The sequence below is a fragment of the Oncorhynchus mykiss genome, chromosome 18 (genome assembly GCF_013265735.2).
Source record: "Oncorhynchus mykiss isolate Arlee chromosome 18, USDA_OmykA_1.1, whole genome shotgun sequence".
Taxonomy (NCBI): domain Eukaryota; kingdom Metazoa; phylum Chordata; class Actinopteri; order Salmoniformes; family Salmonidae; genus Oncorhynchus; species Oncorhynchus mykiss.
This window is the reverse complement of record NC_048582.1, coordinates 38,753,804-38,773,730: the sequence shown is the minus strand read 5'-3', so window position 1 is coordinate 38,773,730 and position 19,927 is coordinate 38,753,804. Positions and strand designations below refer to the sequence as shown.

Here is a 19,927-nt window from a genome sequence, read left to right as displayed (position 1 = left end):
ATAATAGGAAGGGAAAGCATGATGACATTTTTACAAATGTTTATTTAATTTTTAAGGGATTCAACAATTCACTTTAGGCAAAGAAAACGATAGTTATTTTGTAATAATATTTCATGTTTTAGTTTACTGAAAGGAAAACACTGGGGGACAGGACCTAAGTAATGAACAATGTGTCCGTACACGTGTTACGGGATAGGGCTTAACTAAGGCATAGGGTTGGTAAATGGGGTAGGGAAGAAAAAAAATAAATTGTCACACTGATACATATATTCATCATCCTCCCATTGTTTTACAAAGATAGTCCCAAAACATATTCCCACCCACCCATACAATAGCAACAATGACAAAATAAATGATACTTGGAGTAAAAAAAAACAGCAAATAATCAATATATAATAAAATATAATACGAATTGTACAGTACACTCCGGTTGTTCCCATTATCCATTCCTGACACCAAAGTCCCATTGTTTTCCACTATATATGATGGAAGTGTACAGAAAAATGGTCTCTTTCATTCCATTCTGATCCATTCTAACCTGTTCAGCTAGCCAGTTTTGCACAATTTTACCGATTGTTTGACAAGATACGTCTAGTTACACTAAGTGATTATTCAATTCAGTGAGTCAAGTTTCATAACAGGAGTGACTAATTGACAACTATCTTTTATCGGTTCAAATAGCTTCTTAGACTGGCTTGCTTACCAGACATTTTTTTTTGCTTCAGGCCAAACATCTGTACGAGAAAAAACATCTCTACAGGGAACAAAAGAAAAACACTTAGTACAGAACAAAAGACAAATACTATTACTGTTTAACTGTGAATAATGACAGAAAACATAAAACATCAGTACTTTTGGTACTTCACTCTTACTAGTATGCATTCATAATCCCAGACCAAACACAGCTAACAAAAATGATACTGTGGTTGAATGCATTTTAGAAGAAAAGAGATGCTACTCAAACACTCACATGATCTAGTATCCTCTCTCCGCTTTGGGGAAGCAAAGACAGATGGATGGTGCTTTTGATGTTGACCTTTAAAAAGTCCATGTTATCTTACAAACATCTCTGCTATAGTAAGGATTGTATGAATGGGATATATGGTAATTCTACTAAGCCTGTTGCCCACATCTTTAAAACTTGCTAGTTCTTGCTTGCTTTTTAGTTTAAAAATCCTAGACTATAAAATAATTAGTGGCTGTATTCAGTCACCACTGTTGTTCTCCCAGGCTGGCCCTCCTGAACCACTTCTTCCGCTGTCTTCTCAACAACCTCTCTTGGGGGCAAGTTCACGTTCAAGCCCCAGCTTCCACTGCCTAAGAGAGATTGACCCCGGCAAGCAACCCTGTGCCTCTCTAGGAGAGATCCATTCCAGAAGCGGGAGCGGCATTTGGGACATGAGAACCGCCCTTGGGAAAGGTGACGTCCACGATGAATGAGGGCTTTCCGTAACGTCCGAGAACGCTTTCCGCAGACAGAGCACTTCAGACGGGCCTGGTGGCCGTTATTTCTTGGAGGGTGCCTCACACAACGATGGATCAAAAGTTTGGCCTGACTGGCGAATGTGGTGCTGGGGCAGTACTGGCATGGAAAACGTTTTATGGGGACTTCCATAGATGACAGCCCACTGACCTTAACCACACCTCCGCACCATTGTTTAACTCTATACCCTCCTCTCATTCTCAGGAGCTGGGCGAGCAGTTTCTTTTGCTTAAGCTTCTCATGCATTATTCCTTTTTTCCGCTTCATCAGTTTGAGTCTCCTGCTCGTGGCCTTATTCAAGGCAACCCCTACTAGTTGCCCCCCTCTCATTATACTTTGATATTCAACCCTCCTTTTTTTCTCTCTTTTTCTCTTGCCACCAACCCATCCTTCTTGGGACTGGAACTGAAAAGGGCGGTGTTGACCTTGGGAGGATTGGTTTGGCATGTAGGAGCCAGACGGATAAGTTGAGGGGTGGCCTGATTCAAAAAGAGGGATGTACTCAGCTGCTTGGGAAGGATGTTGGGTTCCACCAGCTGGTGGGATTGCCAAACCAGTGCGGCCCAATCCATGCTGCGATTGCCTGTGCCTGGACAAGCTGTTAGAATAGGCGAAAGCCTTCCCGCATACCTCACAGCAGAAATTCTTTTCACCTCTTATTCCACCACCATGGACAGTTTGTTGATGGGCTGTCAGGTGGAACTGATGGCGGAAGGATTTCCAGCACGTTGTGCATGTATAGAGCTTCTGAGAGGGCTGAGTGGACGAGCTGGACCCCTGAGACTTATCTTGAGGGTACGGATAATAAGATTGAGAGTTTGCTTGATTTCCATCTAGATTATTAACCCCTCCATGGCCCTTAGCAATTTTTCCTCCTGGTGTACCAACCAATTGTCCTTTTGTGTGTAATTTTCCATGTCTCACCAAGCTCTGAGCATAAGCAAACTCTTTACCACATAGGTCACATTTGTAGTTCTTCTGCCCAGAATGCACAGTGGAATGTTTAGTAAGATGGAAGTACTCCCGGAACTCTTTCCCACAAACATCACACCGGTGTGGCTTTTCACCTGTGTGAACACGGTCATGCCGACGTAGGGTCTCACGTCTCCTGAACCCTTTACCACATACTCCGCATGAATATGGCCGTTCTCCCTCTCCACGACTTCTTCTTTGTCTAACTATGATTCCATCAGGTCCTGGTTCTCTCTTCTGCCGAGGCTTGCGTGGCTTTTTCGGTTTAGCATTCATCATCTGCTGGCTTGGATGGGTTAAAGGCATGGTAGAGCCACTACCTGCTCTGTAGGTCTTGTCGATTTCAGATGTAGATGATGGACCACCTGGTGAGACTCCCATATTCCCAAAGCCAAGTCCTCCAAGCAAACCTCCAATGATGTCTCTTCGCTCCTCTCCTCGACTCTCGCCAGTACTTATATCGCAGGAGGCAGCGGCAGCTGCTGCAATTGCAGACATGGCACTGCTAGTGACCTCATCCTCAGAGTCATCCAATAGAGATGAAAGAGGAAGATGAGGCTGCTGTTGATGGAGATGGTGTTGTTGTTGACTTTGAGGGTGTGGGTGTAAGGTAGGAGCCAAGGGTGCTTTTCTAAGTGTCTGGCTTGACATCTCACTGCTATGGGAGCTCTCTCCAGAATAACAAGATTGGTTAGCCTGCTGTCGTCGGTAGTCATCCACACTGTAGGATGGTTGGTAGGATGGCCGGTTCCTTGAATAATCCGTGCCATATTTGCTCGCTCCATCTCGTTGGTAATCACCTGTACCACTGCCTCCAGCCACCATTTCAGTTTTGCTGCTACTTGCACTTGATGAGCTTTGATTTTCACCACTACCGCTTGGTCTGGGCCGGGAATTCCTTCCAGGCTTTCCACAGGTACCAGACGCAGCATGATTTAGCAAAGAGGTGCTCTCTCGGAAGCAGCGACCACAAGCAGGGCATCGGAAAGGCTTATCATCATGGATCTTCTCATGCCTAGTGAGGGACTCACGGCGGTTGAAAGACCGTTGACAGACACCACATGCAAATGGACGAGCCCCTGAATGGATAACACCATGCTGGAGGAGGTGCCCTCTTTTCTTGAATCCCTTTCCACATTCGGTGCAACAGAACGTTTTGTCTTCGCTTGAAGTGTCTGGCTTGGCATCTTCAGAAGTCAAACCATGACTACGGAGATGTCTTCGAAGGCTTGTAAGATGACTGAAGGTCTTTCCACATTCACCACAGTGGTAGATGGCTTCAGGGTCAGGTTGACAAGGCATGGAGGCCATGGGATTTGCAGGTTTAGGTAGCTGTGAATCATTAGCTACCAGCACCGAGGCTGTGGATGAGGAAGGGGCTGAGGAGGAAGAGGAGGAGACCGTTGAGGAAGACTGTGTTGATGAAGAGAGGACTGATGAATGGTTATTACCAAGGCTGGTTATGGCTCCTCCTACAAGGCCCGGTTGAATGATTGAATTTTGACTGTGTTCAGTGGAGCTGCTGTGGCAGTTACTACCACTGCTAGTGCTGTGACTAGTGCCATCTGCTTTTCTCTGAGGAAGGTAGCCAGCCATAGCCTTCTTTCTCCTGCTACCACCACTTCCACCAGACCCAGATCCACTGTCTCCTTTCCCTTCATCTTTCGAAAGTGATAAATGGAGTGGTAGAGGGAGAGGCATACCACTAGCTTCTTGTTGCATCAACGAAGCCAGCTGATTGGAGGAGAGAACTGGAATACCTTGGAAATCAAAGCCACCCAGAGACGACGGCTGAGGTGTTGGATGAAGAGGATGGTGTGGGTGGGTATGGCTGTGAGGATGAGATAAAGCATGGGGTGCCAATGGTTGCTGCTGCTGTTGAGGTTGGGGAGTGGAGTGACTATGACTGTGAGAGGAGTGAAGAGCTGGAGGTGGGGCAAGGGCTGAGTTTGAGTCACTAGCTCCTTGGCCCAAACCCAGGCCAAGATGGTTATGACCCCCTTGTTGAACCAGAAACTGCTCCAGACTGCTGTTAGTCGGGACCCCAGAAAGAAAGTACTGATTGGCGGCAAGCATGCAACTGAATTGCTGATGTAAGCTACGTGGATCAGACTGCCCAACGAGTGGTTGCCCTAGGGAGGACACTGCACTGCCAGGGTTGTTACTGGTGGACGATGAAGATGACGGGGAGGGCGAGGAGGATGGTCCAGGTGAGGCTTGGGGAACAGAGAGGCCAGGGTGTAAAGGTGGCGGTGGGGGAGCCGATGTAACCACTCCTCCAATAACACCAGACCCTCCACCGCTACTACCACCAAAGTCAAAACGTCCCATTCCCGAGTGCAGCTGCTCTTGGGCTAGCGCTGCTTCTGCAGGGTGAAACGGACGTAAGAATTGTGGGTATCCTGCAGCAGAACTCCCACTACTACTCATCTTACTGGATTTCCGTGAACTATGCGAGGATGAGGACTGGCTCTGGTGTGATATTGGTGGAGGTGGGGCACTCATTTTGGCAAATATCGATGAAGAATCAGCAAAAGCATTACTTCTAGACCCCTGAAGAGACCCCAGACCAAGCCCAGAGAGAAGAGCCCCTGATGACTCCCCCTGCTGTTGGTGCTGCTGCTGAAGCTGCTGCTGATGCTGAAGTTGGACTTGCTGTTGGTGCTGCAACTGTCTTTCCAATCCAAGGCCTTTAAACTGGTGGGCTTGGTGTCCACTTAGCATATCTAGAATGTCCAAGGGGTACTTACTGAACTGGAACATCTCCCACTCACTAATGGGAGGTTTTTCCTGGGTCACTCGCCCTACTGTTGAAGTACAATATCGCACCAATAATCATCAATAGCCACAGCTACTGGAAGTAATGTTTCTTGAACAACTTAGAATGACTCTCGCTGCTACCAATGTCTATCCCTTATCCCCTCTTATACAGATGAATGCCTAGTGCTTGCACTTTAAACCAAGAAGAGCAGGTAAAGGTCCTATTAAATAAATGCTGTTCCTAATTTGAAATACAACGTATAAATAGTATGCAGTCTATGTAGTGTTTGTAGAGTCCTTCTTGTACAGTGGTAGTCTTGTTTTTCACCAAAAATGTGAAGCTGTCAGCATCCAGCTGGGGTGGAGGAGGATTAACAGGCGTTCCACTTCTTTGTCTGCCCGTTGATGCCACACTCTTGAAGACTGGGGAAAAACAGAAACATTGGTTAAGTCTCTTGGTTAAATAGGCCTAGAGCTTGATAGCGCCTCGGGACAAAGTGGAGTTGGAAATTCAACGGCTCAGACACGAGACGTATGTGGTAGGATCTACAGGAAATCACAGACTACAAAAAGAAAACCAGCCACGTTACAGAAACCGACGTCTCGCTTCCAGACAAACTAAATCACCTTCTCTGCCCGCTTTGAGGATAATACAGTGACACCATCGTGGCCCGCTAACAAGGACTGCAGCCCCCACTCCTCTCCTTCTCTGTGGCCGACGTGAGTAAGACATTTAAACATGTTAACCCTCGCAAGGTTATTGGCACAGACGGCATCCCTAGCTGCGTCCTCAGAGCATGCGCAGACCAGCTGGCTGGTGTGTTTACAGACATATTCAATCGCTCCCTATCCCAGTCCGCTGTCCCCACATGCTTCAAGATAGCCACCATTGCTCCTGTACCCAAGGCGGCAAAGATAACTAAATGACTACCGCCCTGTAGCAGTCCCTTCTGTCATCATGAAGCGCTTTGAGAGACTAGTCAAGGATCATATCACCTCCACCCTACCTGCCACCCTAGACCCACTTCAGTTTGCATACCGCCCCAACAGGTCCACAGACAATGCAATTGCCATCACACTGCCCTATCCCATCTGGACAAGAGGAATACCTATGTAAGAATGCTGTTCATTGACTACAGCTCAGCATTCAACACCATAGTAAGGTTACAAGGTCATCATTAAGCTGGAGGCCCTGGGTCTCAACCCCGCACTGTGCAATTGGGTCCTGGACTTTGATGGGCCAATCACTTCGCTGACCCTCAACACGGGGGCCCCACAAGGGCGTGTGCTCAGCCCCCTCCTGTACTCCCTGTTCACCCATGAATGCGTGGCCATGCACAACTCCAACTCAATAATCAAGTTTGCAGATGACACACCAGTAGTGGGCTTGATTACCAACAACAATGAGACAGCCTACAGGGAGGATGTGAGGTCACTCGGAGTGTGGTGTCAGGACAACACCTCTCTCAATGTCAACTAAACAAAGCCGCAGATCATGGACTTCAGGAAACCGCAGAGGGAGCACCACCCATCCACATCGAAGGGACAGTAGTGGAGGTGGAAGTTAAGTTCCTCGGCGTACACATCACAGACAAACTGAAATGGTCCACCCACACAGACAGTGTGGTGAAGAAGGAGCAACAGCGCCTCCAACCTCAAGAGGCTGAAGAAATGTGGCTTGTCACCTAAAACCCCCCCAAAAACTTTTACAGATGTACAATCGAGATCATTCTGTCAGTCTGTATCACCGCCTGGTTCGGCAACTGCACCGCCCTCAACCGCAAGGCTCTCCAGAGGGTGGTGCGGTCTGCACAACGCATCACCGGGGGCAAACTACCTGCCCTCCAACACCCGATCTCACAAGAAGGCCAAAAAGATCATGAAGGACAACAACAACTCGAGCCACTGCCTGTTAAAACCGCTACCATCCAGAAGGCGACGTCAGTACAGGTGCTTCAAAGCTGGAACCGAGAAACTGAAAAACAGCTTCTATCTCAAGGCCATCAGACTGCTAAACAGCAATAACTAACTCAAAGAGGCTGCTGCCTACATAGTACATACTCATGTCACTGGCCACTTTAATAAATGGATCACTAGTCACTTTAAACAAGGCCACTTTAATAATGTTTACATATCTTACATTACTCACCTCATATGTATATACTGTACCTTATACCATCTATTGCACCATGCCTATGCCGCTCATCCATATATTTATATGTACATATTCTTATTCCTCCCTTTAGATTTGTGTGTATTAGGTAGTTGTTGGGAAAATTGTTAGATTACCTGTTAGATATTACTGCACTGTCGGAACTAGAAGCACAAGCATTTTGCTACACTCGCATTAGCATTGGCTAATCATGTGTATGTGACCAATAAAATTTGATTTGATCCCGAGAATTGACAAAGCATCATATCAAATTATTTTAAGCTCCCAGTATAGGCATACATAACCACTTACCACTAGACACAACTCAGGAGATCTTCATTGTCTAACTTAATATTTGTCAAAACATATCAAGCATTTGTGCCTTTAAAATTGTGATTATTTACAATAATTGTATTGCCTAGACCAATGCAGCCATCAACTCTGTTAACGGTGCTTTCTGTAACATAGCCTCATGCAATTACTAAGGATAGACAATTATTTAACAAAAATAGTTATTGAAACACAAAAGGGCCCACACTTCCAGGTCAGAATTCAGAATCAGTAACTGATTTGAAAGAGAGAGAAAAAGGACTCTGGCCCGAAAACCAAACTTGCTTAACCCAAGGGTCGTTCCATTTGATTTCAATCACTTTTTGACCGCACCTCTTGACTTGAACAAACATTTCTAAACATGTTTGGCCATGGCAGAAGCAGGGGTCGCATTAGCTTTTAGAAGTCTGCACTTTCAAAACGCAGACCATAAAATCTGTATTTTAAACCATTTCACCTGCATTTTATATTGAAATAAGTGTTTTCTTGCTTCAGTAGTGATCAAGGGCGTGCAGCAAGTTTTTTCAATGCTATTTGGCTTGCATTATGTCAAACAGAATAGGTTAGACCCCAATTGCACTCGGACTCATTGGTCAAGTAGAAATTAAAGTTGGGTCGTTCCATATTATTTCAATCACTTTCAAACTGCACCGCTTTTAACAAAATCTTCATACAAGTTTGCCCATGGTGGAAGTGGTCAGAAAGTGACTTTTTGGACCTGAATGGCAAAACTGGTGCTCGAAGTTTACCCATTTTGCATACCCCACCCTACCATGCGATGTCATCACTTAAAAAGATAAATGGTTAAGTTTGATATTATTTGAAAGCTTACAAAACAGGGTTGTCAAACTATATTTTTTACGTCATATATATAAATAAAAAACTAAACCCAGATTCTCATTTTCACAAATGTACCCTGGATAAGGAATGTGACAAACGGACAATTTTTCTTAACATGTAAACGTAAAACGTTTTAAGTTTACGGTTTCCCATAAAAAAAAGAGAAGACAATTCGCAAAATTCCATGTGAATTTACAATGCAGCTGTGCTGCCAGCAACGGTTTGCGTCTCACCGTGCATCACTTTCAGATAGTTAAAGTAAAGATACAACCATTTTGAATGTTATATTGTTTTTGTGCATCGCTGAGCAATTTCCCGATTCCTTGGGTCAATTCATGTTTTCATGTGTATCTGAGATATTGCCATTCAAGCAGGCAGAAATTCAGTTGATATGACGTAGCCTTAAGATAAAGCCGCTCTCACCACACTGGAAGTTAAACAGGAATACAACTTTTAGATCGGAGAAACATGTCAGATTGTCTTCTCTCCAATGAGCCATTGATCATATTTCTGTGATTTAAATACCTAGAGAAATGTGTAATTTAACAAAAGGGTTTAACACATTTCTCCCATTTGTCTGCCTCTTCAGTCCAGGGTGAATTGCATGGTGCCGTTGTGAATGTCAGACTGCATCGATCTGCAGGTTGAACACGATGAGATTGTAGACTGGTAAATCGATAGTTAGAGCAGTTTGTTTAGGTGATTTTACAGCTCTCTTCTTCACAGGCTGATATTGACTTTGGTATTATTGTGTGTAGCTACATTTGCTAGCTAGCTACCTAGCCAGCCAGCCCACAGAGACAGCATTGCGGGTTTTGTAGTTGACCAACCTTAACAACAAAATGAAACATTTGTTCACCCCCAAATATTATTCTCACATATTAGTGTTATGCAAATGAGTGGTTTGGTGGAATTTTATTTTTAAAGCATTGCACCTGTACTACCATCACTGTACCTCAACTCAAGTTAGATTTTCTTTCTCATTTAACTTCTCAAAGTATTGCCACACAAGACTTCGCTGCGGTCACTTACCTTTCTCTGTCATTTTTCCAACTGTTAACAACAATGACGTAGTGGAGAGTCGACTACAAAATAATTGTTTCCCCGAATCCTTGCACGTCGAGTGTGAAGACTCCTAAAATTCTGTATTTTTGGAACGCAGGAGACTGACTAGTTGCCGTACCTCCAAGAACACAAACGCTCACAATTTTCCGTGAGCTAGAGAGGGACGGAGGGAGACAGTATAAGGAGGTCAGCCGCCAGACACACAGAACCGTGCACTAGGCCTATCAGACGGCAATCAAAAGCTGTATCTCACAATGGAATCCTGCATATCACCATTTCTTGGCTTGCAATGTCTCACAACTTCAGTAACGCAAGGCCTAACATCAATGAATAGGCTAGGATATTGAGATGAGCTAGACGCAACACTTCAATCTCGTAGTATCTGCGCATTAGCAAGGGTTCGCTTTACGCTGTTCACAGCGTGGTAGCCAGGGCACCAAAACAAAGAAGAAGTTGAGCCTTAGTTGATGCGGAAATTGACCCACTATGTTGTTGATCTTTCTGCATCTATGCAAAAACAAACAAAACATTTTCAGTTATGGATCTATCTTTAAGATCCTAATTTTCGTTTAAATGGTTTAATGTTTACAACCCTACCTTAAACTAGGGCTGGGTGATATGGCAAAAATATATTTTTGTTTCATGTTTTTGAATAATAAAAGTTATAAACTTGCTTTATGAGTAGTGTGGCCCTAGGGTGGCAACACACACATTCTAAGTGATTTCATTGGGTCTTTCTGCATTGTTTCATACTCTTCAATTCAACTAAAAATTATTTCTCAGCATTATCATACATTTCTGCTTTTCCTGCACTCATTTGAGATAATTTCCACGTAGTGCTGCACGATATGGGCAAACAATCTGGGCCTTATTTTTAACCAAATGTTGCAATTGCGATTTAGAGGAAAACACTTGGGTGAACTGTTAGAATCATGGAAATATAATTATTATTCTAATTCTATAGTTAGAATATAATAGTGGGCACTTTAAATAAAGTGTTTGACATGACTATGAATGAAAATACCAAGGAGGAGTTATTGTGACAGGGTAGGAACCAAAGTGTTGACAAGTGTTTCCTAGGGGAACCTTAAGCTTTGGCGGACCAACTGACAAGCGTCTTCACTGACATGTTCAACCTCTCCCTGACCGAGTCTGTAATACCTACATGTTTCAAGCAGACCACCATAGTCCCTGAGCCCAAGAAAGCAAAGGTAACCTGCCTAAATTATTATTGCCCCGTCGCACTCACGTCGGTAGCCCTGAAGTCCTTTGAAAGGCTGGTCATGGCTCACATCAACACCATCATCCCGGATACCCTAGACCCACTCCAATTCTCATACATCCCCAACAGATCCACAGATGACGCCCTCTCAAATCGCACTCCACACTGTCCTTTCCCACCTTGACAAAAGGAACACTTATGTGAGAATGCTGTTCATTGACTACAATGAAGCGTTCAACACCATAGTGTCCAGAAAGATCCTCACTAAGCTAAGGACCCTGGGACTAGATTACCTCTCTCTGCAACTGGATCCTGGACTGCCTGACAGGCAGGTATTTAGTCCCAGGGTCCAGGTGGTAAGGGTAGGTAACACCACATCTGCCAAGCTGATCCTCAACACGGGGGCCCCTCAGGTGTGCGTGCTTAGTACCGTCCTGTACTCCCCGTTCACCTACGACTGCGTGGCGAAGCACGACTCCAACACCATCATTAAGTTTGCTGATAACACAACAGTGGTAGGCCGGATCACCGACAGCCTATGAGACAGCCTATAGGGAGGTGGTCAGACACCTGGCAGTGTTGTGCCAAGACAAACTCTCCCTCAAAGTGAGCAAGACAAAGGAGCTGATCGTGGACTACAGGAAAAGGAGGGCCGAACATGCCCACATTCACATCGATGGGGCAGTAGTGGTGGGTGGAGAGTCAAGTTCCTTGGTGTCCACATTACCAACAAACTACAATTGTCCAAACACACCAAGACAGTCGACAACCCCTTTTCCCCCTCACAAGACTGAAAAGATTTGACATGGGTCCCCAGATCCTCAAAAAGTTAGTTGCACTATTGAGAGCATCCTGACCGCTTGCATCACCGCCTGGTATGGCAACTGCTCGGCATCCGACCTTAAGGCGCTACAGAGGGCAGTGCGTACGGCCCAACAGATCACTGGGGCCAAGCTTCCTGCCACCCAGGACCTAGTCACTTTAATAATGTTCACATACTGCTTTACTCATTTTCAATGCCATTCTGACATTGCTCATCCTAATATTTATATTATATATTTCTTAATTCCAATCTTTTACTTTTAGATGTGCGAATTGTTGTGAAATGTTAAGACACTACTGCAGTGATGAGCTAGGAACACAAGCATTTCGCTACACCCACAATAACATCTGCTAAATATGTGTATGTGACCAAAAATATTAGATTTGATATCAAGTTTAGCCAACTTGGATGTAGGTAAAATTTCACAAGCTCTGAATTTATCTAACAAGACAAAACAGTTGAATTGTTATGAACACAACCTGTCCGTCTCCAACTGTTTGAAAAGCATGCTAGCCTGTCCACTTTGTTCAGATGTTGAAATCAAGTGGCCTACTTTATTTCTCAGAATGAGAATGAGTTGCCAATTCCTTATATAATTGTTTTATGCTTATTGCACACAGACTAAACAGCTAGTATGACGATCTCTAACTGACTAAAATGCTGCTAGCAATACGTGGTACCGTAATGCACGCGCGACAATTAGATTTCATTTTCCAGAATGAATGTTAATTTGGTACATACGTTTTAGTAGTGTCTGCTCGGCTCAAAATTTGAGGAGTTGAAACGGTTGAAAGTGAACTTCTCTACTACAGTAAAATTATGTCTCCATGTGTTTCTGTGTCCATATGACTGATTCTGTTGGACCAAACCTCAAACGCAAGTTGAAACCGTTTGTCAGAGAAAGAAGTGATCTCTCATCTTGGGAGAAAGAGGAAAAGCATGAGGTTTCCCTCTCGCCAAAATCTGTCCCAAAAAAAGCCCAATGCATTTCTATGCGCTTATCTTGAACCTAAGCTTGTCGCCTGCCTTCTCACCTTTGGGACAATGACTCCCACTGTTAGGGTGGAGAAGTGAGCATCTCCTCATTATATCCAACTCCCTGATGTAAATGGAAAGGAGCACAGGAGCGAACAAGACGAGACCAAAAAGACAACATGAGAACAAGCGGACATAAACTTTCATAAAAACAAAAATGAATTTGCTATATATTGTGCCGCATCACATAAACATTTTTACATTCAAATACCATTATAGAAGGTAAAGTAAAAACCCAAACCGGTCCGTGCATCAATACCGGTATATTGTAAAAAACGGTATATCACCAAGCCCTACCGTAGATCTTATTTTACATTGGAAGCATTTGTGTTGTGCCAGTCATCGGTTGAGACAGCATACTCGAATACAGGGTGGGTATCATTTCAATCATAAAAATAGAATTCATAGAATGGACCTATCCCTTCAGACACCTGCAATTTATCTGGTACACCATTGACATTTCAATTTAATTGAAACTAACTTCCAATTACTACCAGTAAGATAGCAGCTGGTCCACCCACTGTCAAATGTCAACTTGAATGGAAATATATTATCTATATAATTTCAATAGGTTTCCAATGGAAGATTGACAGTTTAAAAAGGTCCAATGCAACCTTTTAATCTCAAAACAAAATAATTTCTAGGTAACAATGAAGTACCTTCCTGTGATTGTTTTCAATTAAAATGCTTCTTAACAAACACCAATTGGTGTGAGTGGGGAGGGAAAACTGAAAACTAGCCATTATTGGCAGAGAGATTTGGAGCAGGGATACAAGTTTCAGTCAATTTTGCTGCCGACTAACCAACCCAAGAACAGGTTAACAAATGGTTAAATTCGTTCCAAACAGTAAAATGACCTGATCATGAGAAAATATTATGCATGGGTAAAATGAACAGATATTTTTCATTAACTTCTTTGGGACTGGGGGGCAGTATTGAGTAGCTTGGATGAATAAGGTGCCCAGAGTAAACTGCCTGCTACTCAGGCCCGGTTGCTAATATATGCATATTATTAGTATATTTGGATAGAAAACACTCTGAAGTTTATAAAACGGTTTGAATGATGTCTGTGAGTATAACAGAACTCATATGGCAAGCAAAAACTGAGAACAAATCCAACCAGGAAGTGGGAAATCTGAGGTTTGTAGTTTTTCAACTCATTCCCTTTCAAAAATAGTGTCTATGGGGTCATGTTGCACTTCCTAAGGCTTCCACTAGATGTCATCAGTCTTTAGAACCTTGTTTGATGCTTCTACTGTGAGGTGGGGGCTCATAAGGGCTGTTTGAGCCAGGTGTCTGGCAGAGTGCCATGAGCTCGTGACGCGCGTTCACGTGCGAGTTAGCTTGCGTTCCATTGCATTTCTACAGACAAAGGAATTCTCCGGTTGGAACATTATTGAAGATTTATGATAAAAACATCCTAAAGATTGATTCTATACTTCGTTTGACATGTTTCTACGAACTGTAATATAAAGTTTCGTCTGAACTTTCGCATGGACTAGGTATTTGGACATATATGTGGGACTTTATCGAATAAATCAAACATTTATTGTGGAACTGGGATTCCTGGGAGTGCATTCTGATGAAGATCATCAAAGGTAAGTGAATATTTATAATGCTAATTCTGACTTCCGTTGACTGCACAACATGGTGGATATCTGTTTGGCTGTTTTGTTGTCTGAGCACTGTACTCAGAATATTATATGGTGTGCTTTTTCGGTAAAGCTTTTTTGAAATCTAACACAGCGGTTGCATTAAGGAGAAGTTTGTCTAAAGTTCCATGTATAACACTTGTATTTTCATCAACATTTATGATGAGTATTTCTGTAAATTGATGTGGCTCTCTGCAAAATCAACGGATGTATTGGAACTACTGAACGTAACGTGCCATAAATATTAACTTTATCGAACAAAACATACATGTATTGTGAAACATGAAGTCCTATGAGTGTCATCTGATGAAGATCATCAAAGGTTAGTGATTAATTTTATCTGTATTTCTGCTTTTTTGACTCTTGTCTTTGGCTGGAAAAATGGCTGTGTTTTTCTATGACTTGGCTCTGACCTAACAATCGTTTGTGGTGCTTTCGCCGTAAAGCCTTTTTGAAATCGGACAAATGGCTGGATTAACGAGAAGTTTATCTTTAAAATCGTGTAAAATACTTGAGGAATTTTAATGAGATTTGTTGTTTTGAATTTGACGCCCTGCACTTACACTGGCTGTTGTTGAGGATGTCCCAGAAAGGTTAAGAGCTTAAAAAACATGCAACAATAGCAAGCCTGTGGTCTCATTATTTAACATGAAACTACTGTGATGAAGCAGACAAAGTAATACATAATTTGCCAAAAAGCCATTTGCGGGAAAACGCTGTTCTAAAAGCCGCCCCTGACGCAAGCCGTTTAATGTGACTGAAATGAACACCTCCATTAGAAACATAGAAAGAGGTCAACTGTAAATATGCAACAACTAGGAACAACGTTGATATGAAAACCAATAGAACAGAAGATAAATGCTGTGAAACTTTTTTTGGGTAGCTACTTAGTGCTGCTACTCTGTCTCCCACAGCTCCCTGCAGTCTGAGTAGCCTAGCAACGAGTCTCCACTCGTTTGCTCATGGCTCTCTGACTAAAGACAGCCATTAGTTGACGTAAGAAAGCTACTTTCTAACTCTATAAACTCACTGTACATTACTATTTTCTGCAAAATAATCATTCTGGTCGACTCCGACACTGTTCCCGTTTTATGACTTGACGAGTTTTGTTCAAATTCTGACACTAATTGAATTACGCAAATTAACCTAGACTCATAAGCATGACCGCTCAAATATATTTTCAGTGGATAATGGTTATGTACGTACGGTCACTGTGGGGAAGACGTCGTCAAAGCACTCAGGAGAATCCCGGAACACATTCCAGTCTGTGCTAGCATAATAGTCCTGGAGCTTAGCATCTGCTTCATCTGGTCACTTTCTTATTGACCGAGTCACTGGTGCTTCCTGCTTTAGTTTTTGCTTGTAACAGGAATCAGAAGGATAGAATTGTGGCCAGATTTGCCAAATGGAGGGCAAGCTTTGAACTAATCTCTGTGTGTGGAGTAAAGGTGACCTAGAGTTTTTTCCCCTCTGGTTGCACATTTAACATGCTAGTAGAAATCAGGTAAAACGGATTTCAGTTTCCCTGCATTAAAGTCCCAGGCCACTAGGAGCGGCGCCTCCAGATGAGCGGTTTCCTGTTTGCTTATGGCCGTATATAGCTCATTGAGTGAGGTCTTAGTGCCAGCATCGGTTTGTGGTGGTATATAGACAGCTACGAAAAAGACATGAAAACTCTCTTGGTAAATAGTGTGGTCTACAGCTTATCATGAGATACTCTACCTCATGCACCAGTTGTTGTTCACAAATATACATAGACCGCCACCCCTTGTCTTACCAGAGGCCGCTGTGCTATCCTTGCCGAAAAAGATGAAAACCCGCCAGCTGTATGTTATCCATGTCGTCGTTCAGCCACGACTCGGTGAAACATAAGATATTAGAGTTTTATTTCCCGTTGGTAATCTCCCCCGCATCCGTCGATATCGCCGTTCCGCATCTGCAGTAAAAGGTGGCTAAATTATCCTCAGTATGGTCATCTTAAAACAATTCCATGTTAGTTTAGAACCTAGAGGGTTAACCCGTCTCATCCCCGTCATCTAGACTGATTGAAGTGGATTTAACAATAAGGGATCATAGCATTCACCTGGTACATCTATGTCATGGAAAGAGCAGGTGTTCTTAATGTTTTTTACACACAGTGTATATGAACAAAATCTGAGTTTACATGTTTTTAGATAATCGATGTCAAAATGTAATGTTTTATTTAAAAAAAAAATATTTCAATAAATCATAAAAGATTTGAACAACCCTGTTTGTAAGCTTTCAAAGTATATCAAACTCAACCAGTCTCATGGTAGGGTGGGCTTTGCAAATTGGGTCAAAATTGAGCAATCTCAATTTTTACCTTGTCAGCTCGGGGATGCGATCTTGCACACTTTTGGTTACACGCTGAATTCATGTCTCTCCTATTTTCAAATGCCAAAACATTCAGATCCAAAATGTCACTTTCTGACCACTTCCACAATGGGAAAACATGGAAGGTTTCATTCAAATCAAAAGGGGTTCAGTAAAAAAGTTATTGAAATCATATGGAACAACTCAGCTGTTAGTTCAGCCAATCATACTTTCCACATGCACCTCAGGTTTGCTTTAAAAAGAGGAGAGACGTGAATTCAGTGTGTGCAGTTAATTGTGTGCAATCCTGGTCCTAGGGGACCACATCTTTCTTCTAGCCCAGCACTTATTCAATTAACCAACAAGTCCTTCATTAGTCTAGTTGAGCTGTGCAGATGTGTAAGGGCAAAACCGCCTATAAATATATTCGGTGGAAGCGTGGGCGGCAGGTAGCCTAGTGGTTAGAGCGATGGACTAGTAACCAAAAGGGTGCAAGATCAAATCCCTGAGCTGACAAGGTAAAAAATGTGTTGTTCTGCCCCCGAACAAGGCAGTTAAACCCACTGTTCCTAGGCCGTCATTGAAAATAAGAACTTGTTCTTAACTGACTTGCCTAGTTAAATAAAGGGCAAATAAAAAACACTGGTGTGGTTTAAATAATCTTTCACCTTTACTTTTTTCCAGGTGACTTTTCTGACTTGGTTAGAGACATGGGAGGCCTGCCACAGCTACACAACCACCTCACCTAAACTAATTATAGGCTACATTTCAAAATGGTAACACCAGCACCACGTTCAGCAGGACGTAACGTTCAGATATAAATATGCTATGTAGAACAGACATGTCAAATAAGGAATCTATTCATGGAATTTCTATCCTTCTATCGTTCAAGAACGTTTTGCAACTGAACGAGGCCCTGGGCTACACCCAACCTTCAGTCTTTTAAGGTAAATATCACAGGAACCCGTGTGAAACTTCTGCTAGAGAACAACAGTGAATTCACTGTGTCCTTCCCCATAACAATAGACACACAAAAACAGTTCTGTCTTGTGGGCAACTTTCCAATTACATTTCTTGTAGGGCGATAAGGTCACCCAACCTATTGTTACCAAACAAGGAAGGTATTATAATAGCCAAGAAAATAAATAGATGACCCATATAACCTTGTGGAGTTTGGTACAATTGTCTTGTTATAATAAACAAACAAGTAGCCTACTCCATAGATTATTTTTGTTGTCTTGAAACTTTGTAAACAAATAATTTAGGCCATTTACGCCAAAGTCCAAATTATTAATTGAGTTAGGTCTAGCCTCATCTCATAGAAATTAAGTACTCCCAGTAAAGGTATTTACATGGGACGCATGTTCTGTTTTCTCCATCCTTTGCTTTTTTCAGGGGGCCACTCTTTGATATAATGCAAAATTTGCTGATTGAAGCCTACGGGGCAATGCAAATGAAATGTATGTAGCTAGTTATGAAATGATATACCATGAACTTGAAGCCATTAGTCTAAAGTGCCAAGAAGGCAATCAAATAGGCCTAAATTGAATGTAGCCTGGGCCTCGGTAAAATCAATTCAAAGTTTATTGGACATGTACACATATTTGCTGGTGTTATAGCAGGTGTAACGAAATGCTTATGTTACTAGCTCCAACAGTGAAGTAGAATGTTTCGCAAATGTAATACAAATAAAAAATATATATAAAATCAAGGAATTACAATCAAAGTGGATATATTAGAGTGAGCATATGAGAATCCAGAATATAAATGTGACAGAAATTGGCATAAACTGATTGGCATGCACAGTGTTTAATTTTTATGATAATATGCTGTGCATCATTATGTAAAACAAATCGACAAAACTATGGATGATAGCCAACATGGCCATGTCTAGACCTGTACCTGATAGGTGCCAATAGCCTACTGTTGAGATATTTGCAACCATAACAGAGAATGTGTTTTCATATAACTTACAAAAGACTACTACTGTGCTAAAATGTTTTCCAATGACGTTCCCAGTATTTCCTGCTGGTCTGTGAAGACCTTGCCTAACTACAAGGTTATAAGGTACCATTTAACAATAAACTAATTTTAAAACATCTTACCAACAGGTTTGGTGGGATGTATATGGGCTGGAGACTGGTGTAGCACTTTCTGCTTGATTGAAGACCAAAACGTGTTTACAAGTAGAAACGAATGGGTCTGCTTCCATTGATCTTCTGGTGGGTAGCTAAGTTAGCTAGACTAACTTGAAAACCCACCAAAATTGCAGGTGGTGGCGAAATTCCAAAATTAGTAGCGCGGCATTCGTCATTAGCTAACCAACGTTAGCAGGCTAACATTACTTTGTTTTTATAGGTGGTTGAGTAGAATTGTCAACCAAAGCAGCAATAAAAATTAAATTGGATCTGAATAAAGGAGTCTTTCAATCATGTCGTTGTTAGCTAATACATGTAAATGTCGTTTGAAAACCTGGTTGCATAGGTAGCGGCTGCTAAGCTAACCTAGCTACCAAGCTAACAGATAGCTTGATAGCTGTCTTTTTTTTTAGCTAGCTAACCTTATAATTACCATTAAAATCGCCTGTCAAAACGTTAAAATAAAAAAAAAAATAGGATAAAAATGGCGCGGGGTACGCCGTGAAAACTTATTTATGTCAGATAGCCATTTTTCTTCATCCAGGGACAAATATTTTCAAAGGCCTGCCTCTCCATCGGCCGAGGAGGGCTGTTTTCGACTCGTTAACAAAAACTATTTCCGCTGGGTTGGCCTGCTAATTCAGATATGTCCCTTGTTTGAAGCGGTAGTTTCGATGCTTGAATCGTTAACTCTTCGAATTTACCGAAATTAGCCCTTTCTTGAGTGTTTGTCGTATTTTCATAATTTTTCTTCGGTCAAATATTTTCCGCCCCGTGTCAATTTTAGGTGTCCCCGTCTATGGACTATGCCTACGGCTGCTAATGTTCTTCGAGTTAAAATGGTAGCTTCCGGTCTGTATTCTATTTCCGGGTAGTGTCACAGGCTAAGAAGTCCAACCAACCGTGAGTGTGTGCGCGCGCGCGCGTGTTAGAGTGTGCAGAGCCATGTATTTGGAAAGCATGCATGGCTGTGTGCTCGTGTTGTTTCTGAATTTCTGCATAACCCAAACAATTGCATGACCATTGCCAAATGCATTATTAAATGCATGTATTTAGTTGACTTATGCATTTTACACACAATTGAGATTGCTTATTGCTTATATTAAAATCAAAATGTTTTT

General features: G+C 42.5%; 1 protein-coding gene across 2 annotated transcripts; it reads right to left on the bottom strand.

Moving 5' to 3' along the window:
* Window positions 1-22: 22 nt before the first annotated feature.
* LOC110496178 (zinc finger protein 91) lies at window positions 23-19,666 on the bottom strand. 2 transcript variants are annotated; one of them, XM_021571926.2, is made up of 3 exons: window positions 18,774-19,666; window positions 16,112-16,270; window positions 23-5,638 (listed from the first exon to the last, which is right to left on the bottom strand). In XM_021571926.2, exon 3 carries the CDS (start codon window positions 5,216-5,218, stop codon window positions 1,193-1,195), a length of 4,026 nt encoding a protein of 1,341 aa, XP_021427601.2. In that variant the 5' UTR covers window positions 5,219-5,638; window positions 16,112-16,270; window positions 18,774-19,666; the 3' UTR covers window positions 23-1,192. The 2 variants fall into 2 exon arrangements, with proteins under 2 accessions (XP_021427601.2, XP_021427599.2); XM_021571924.2 differs by lacking the exon at window positions 16,112-16,270.
* Window positions 19,667-19,927: the final 261 nt, after the last annotated feature.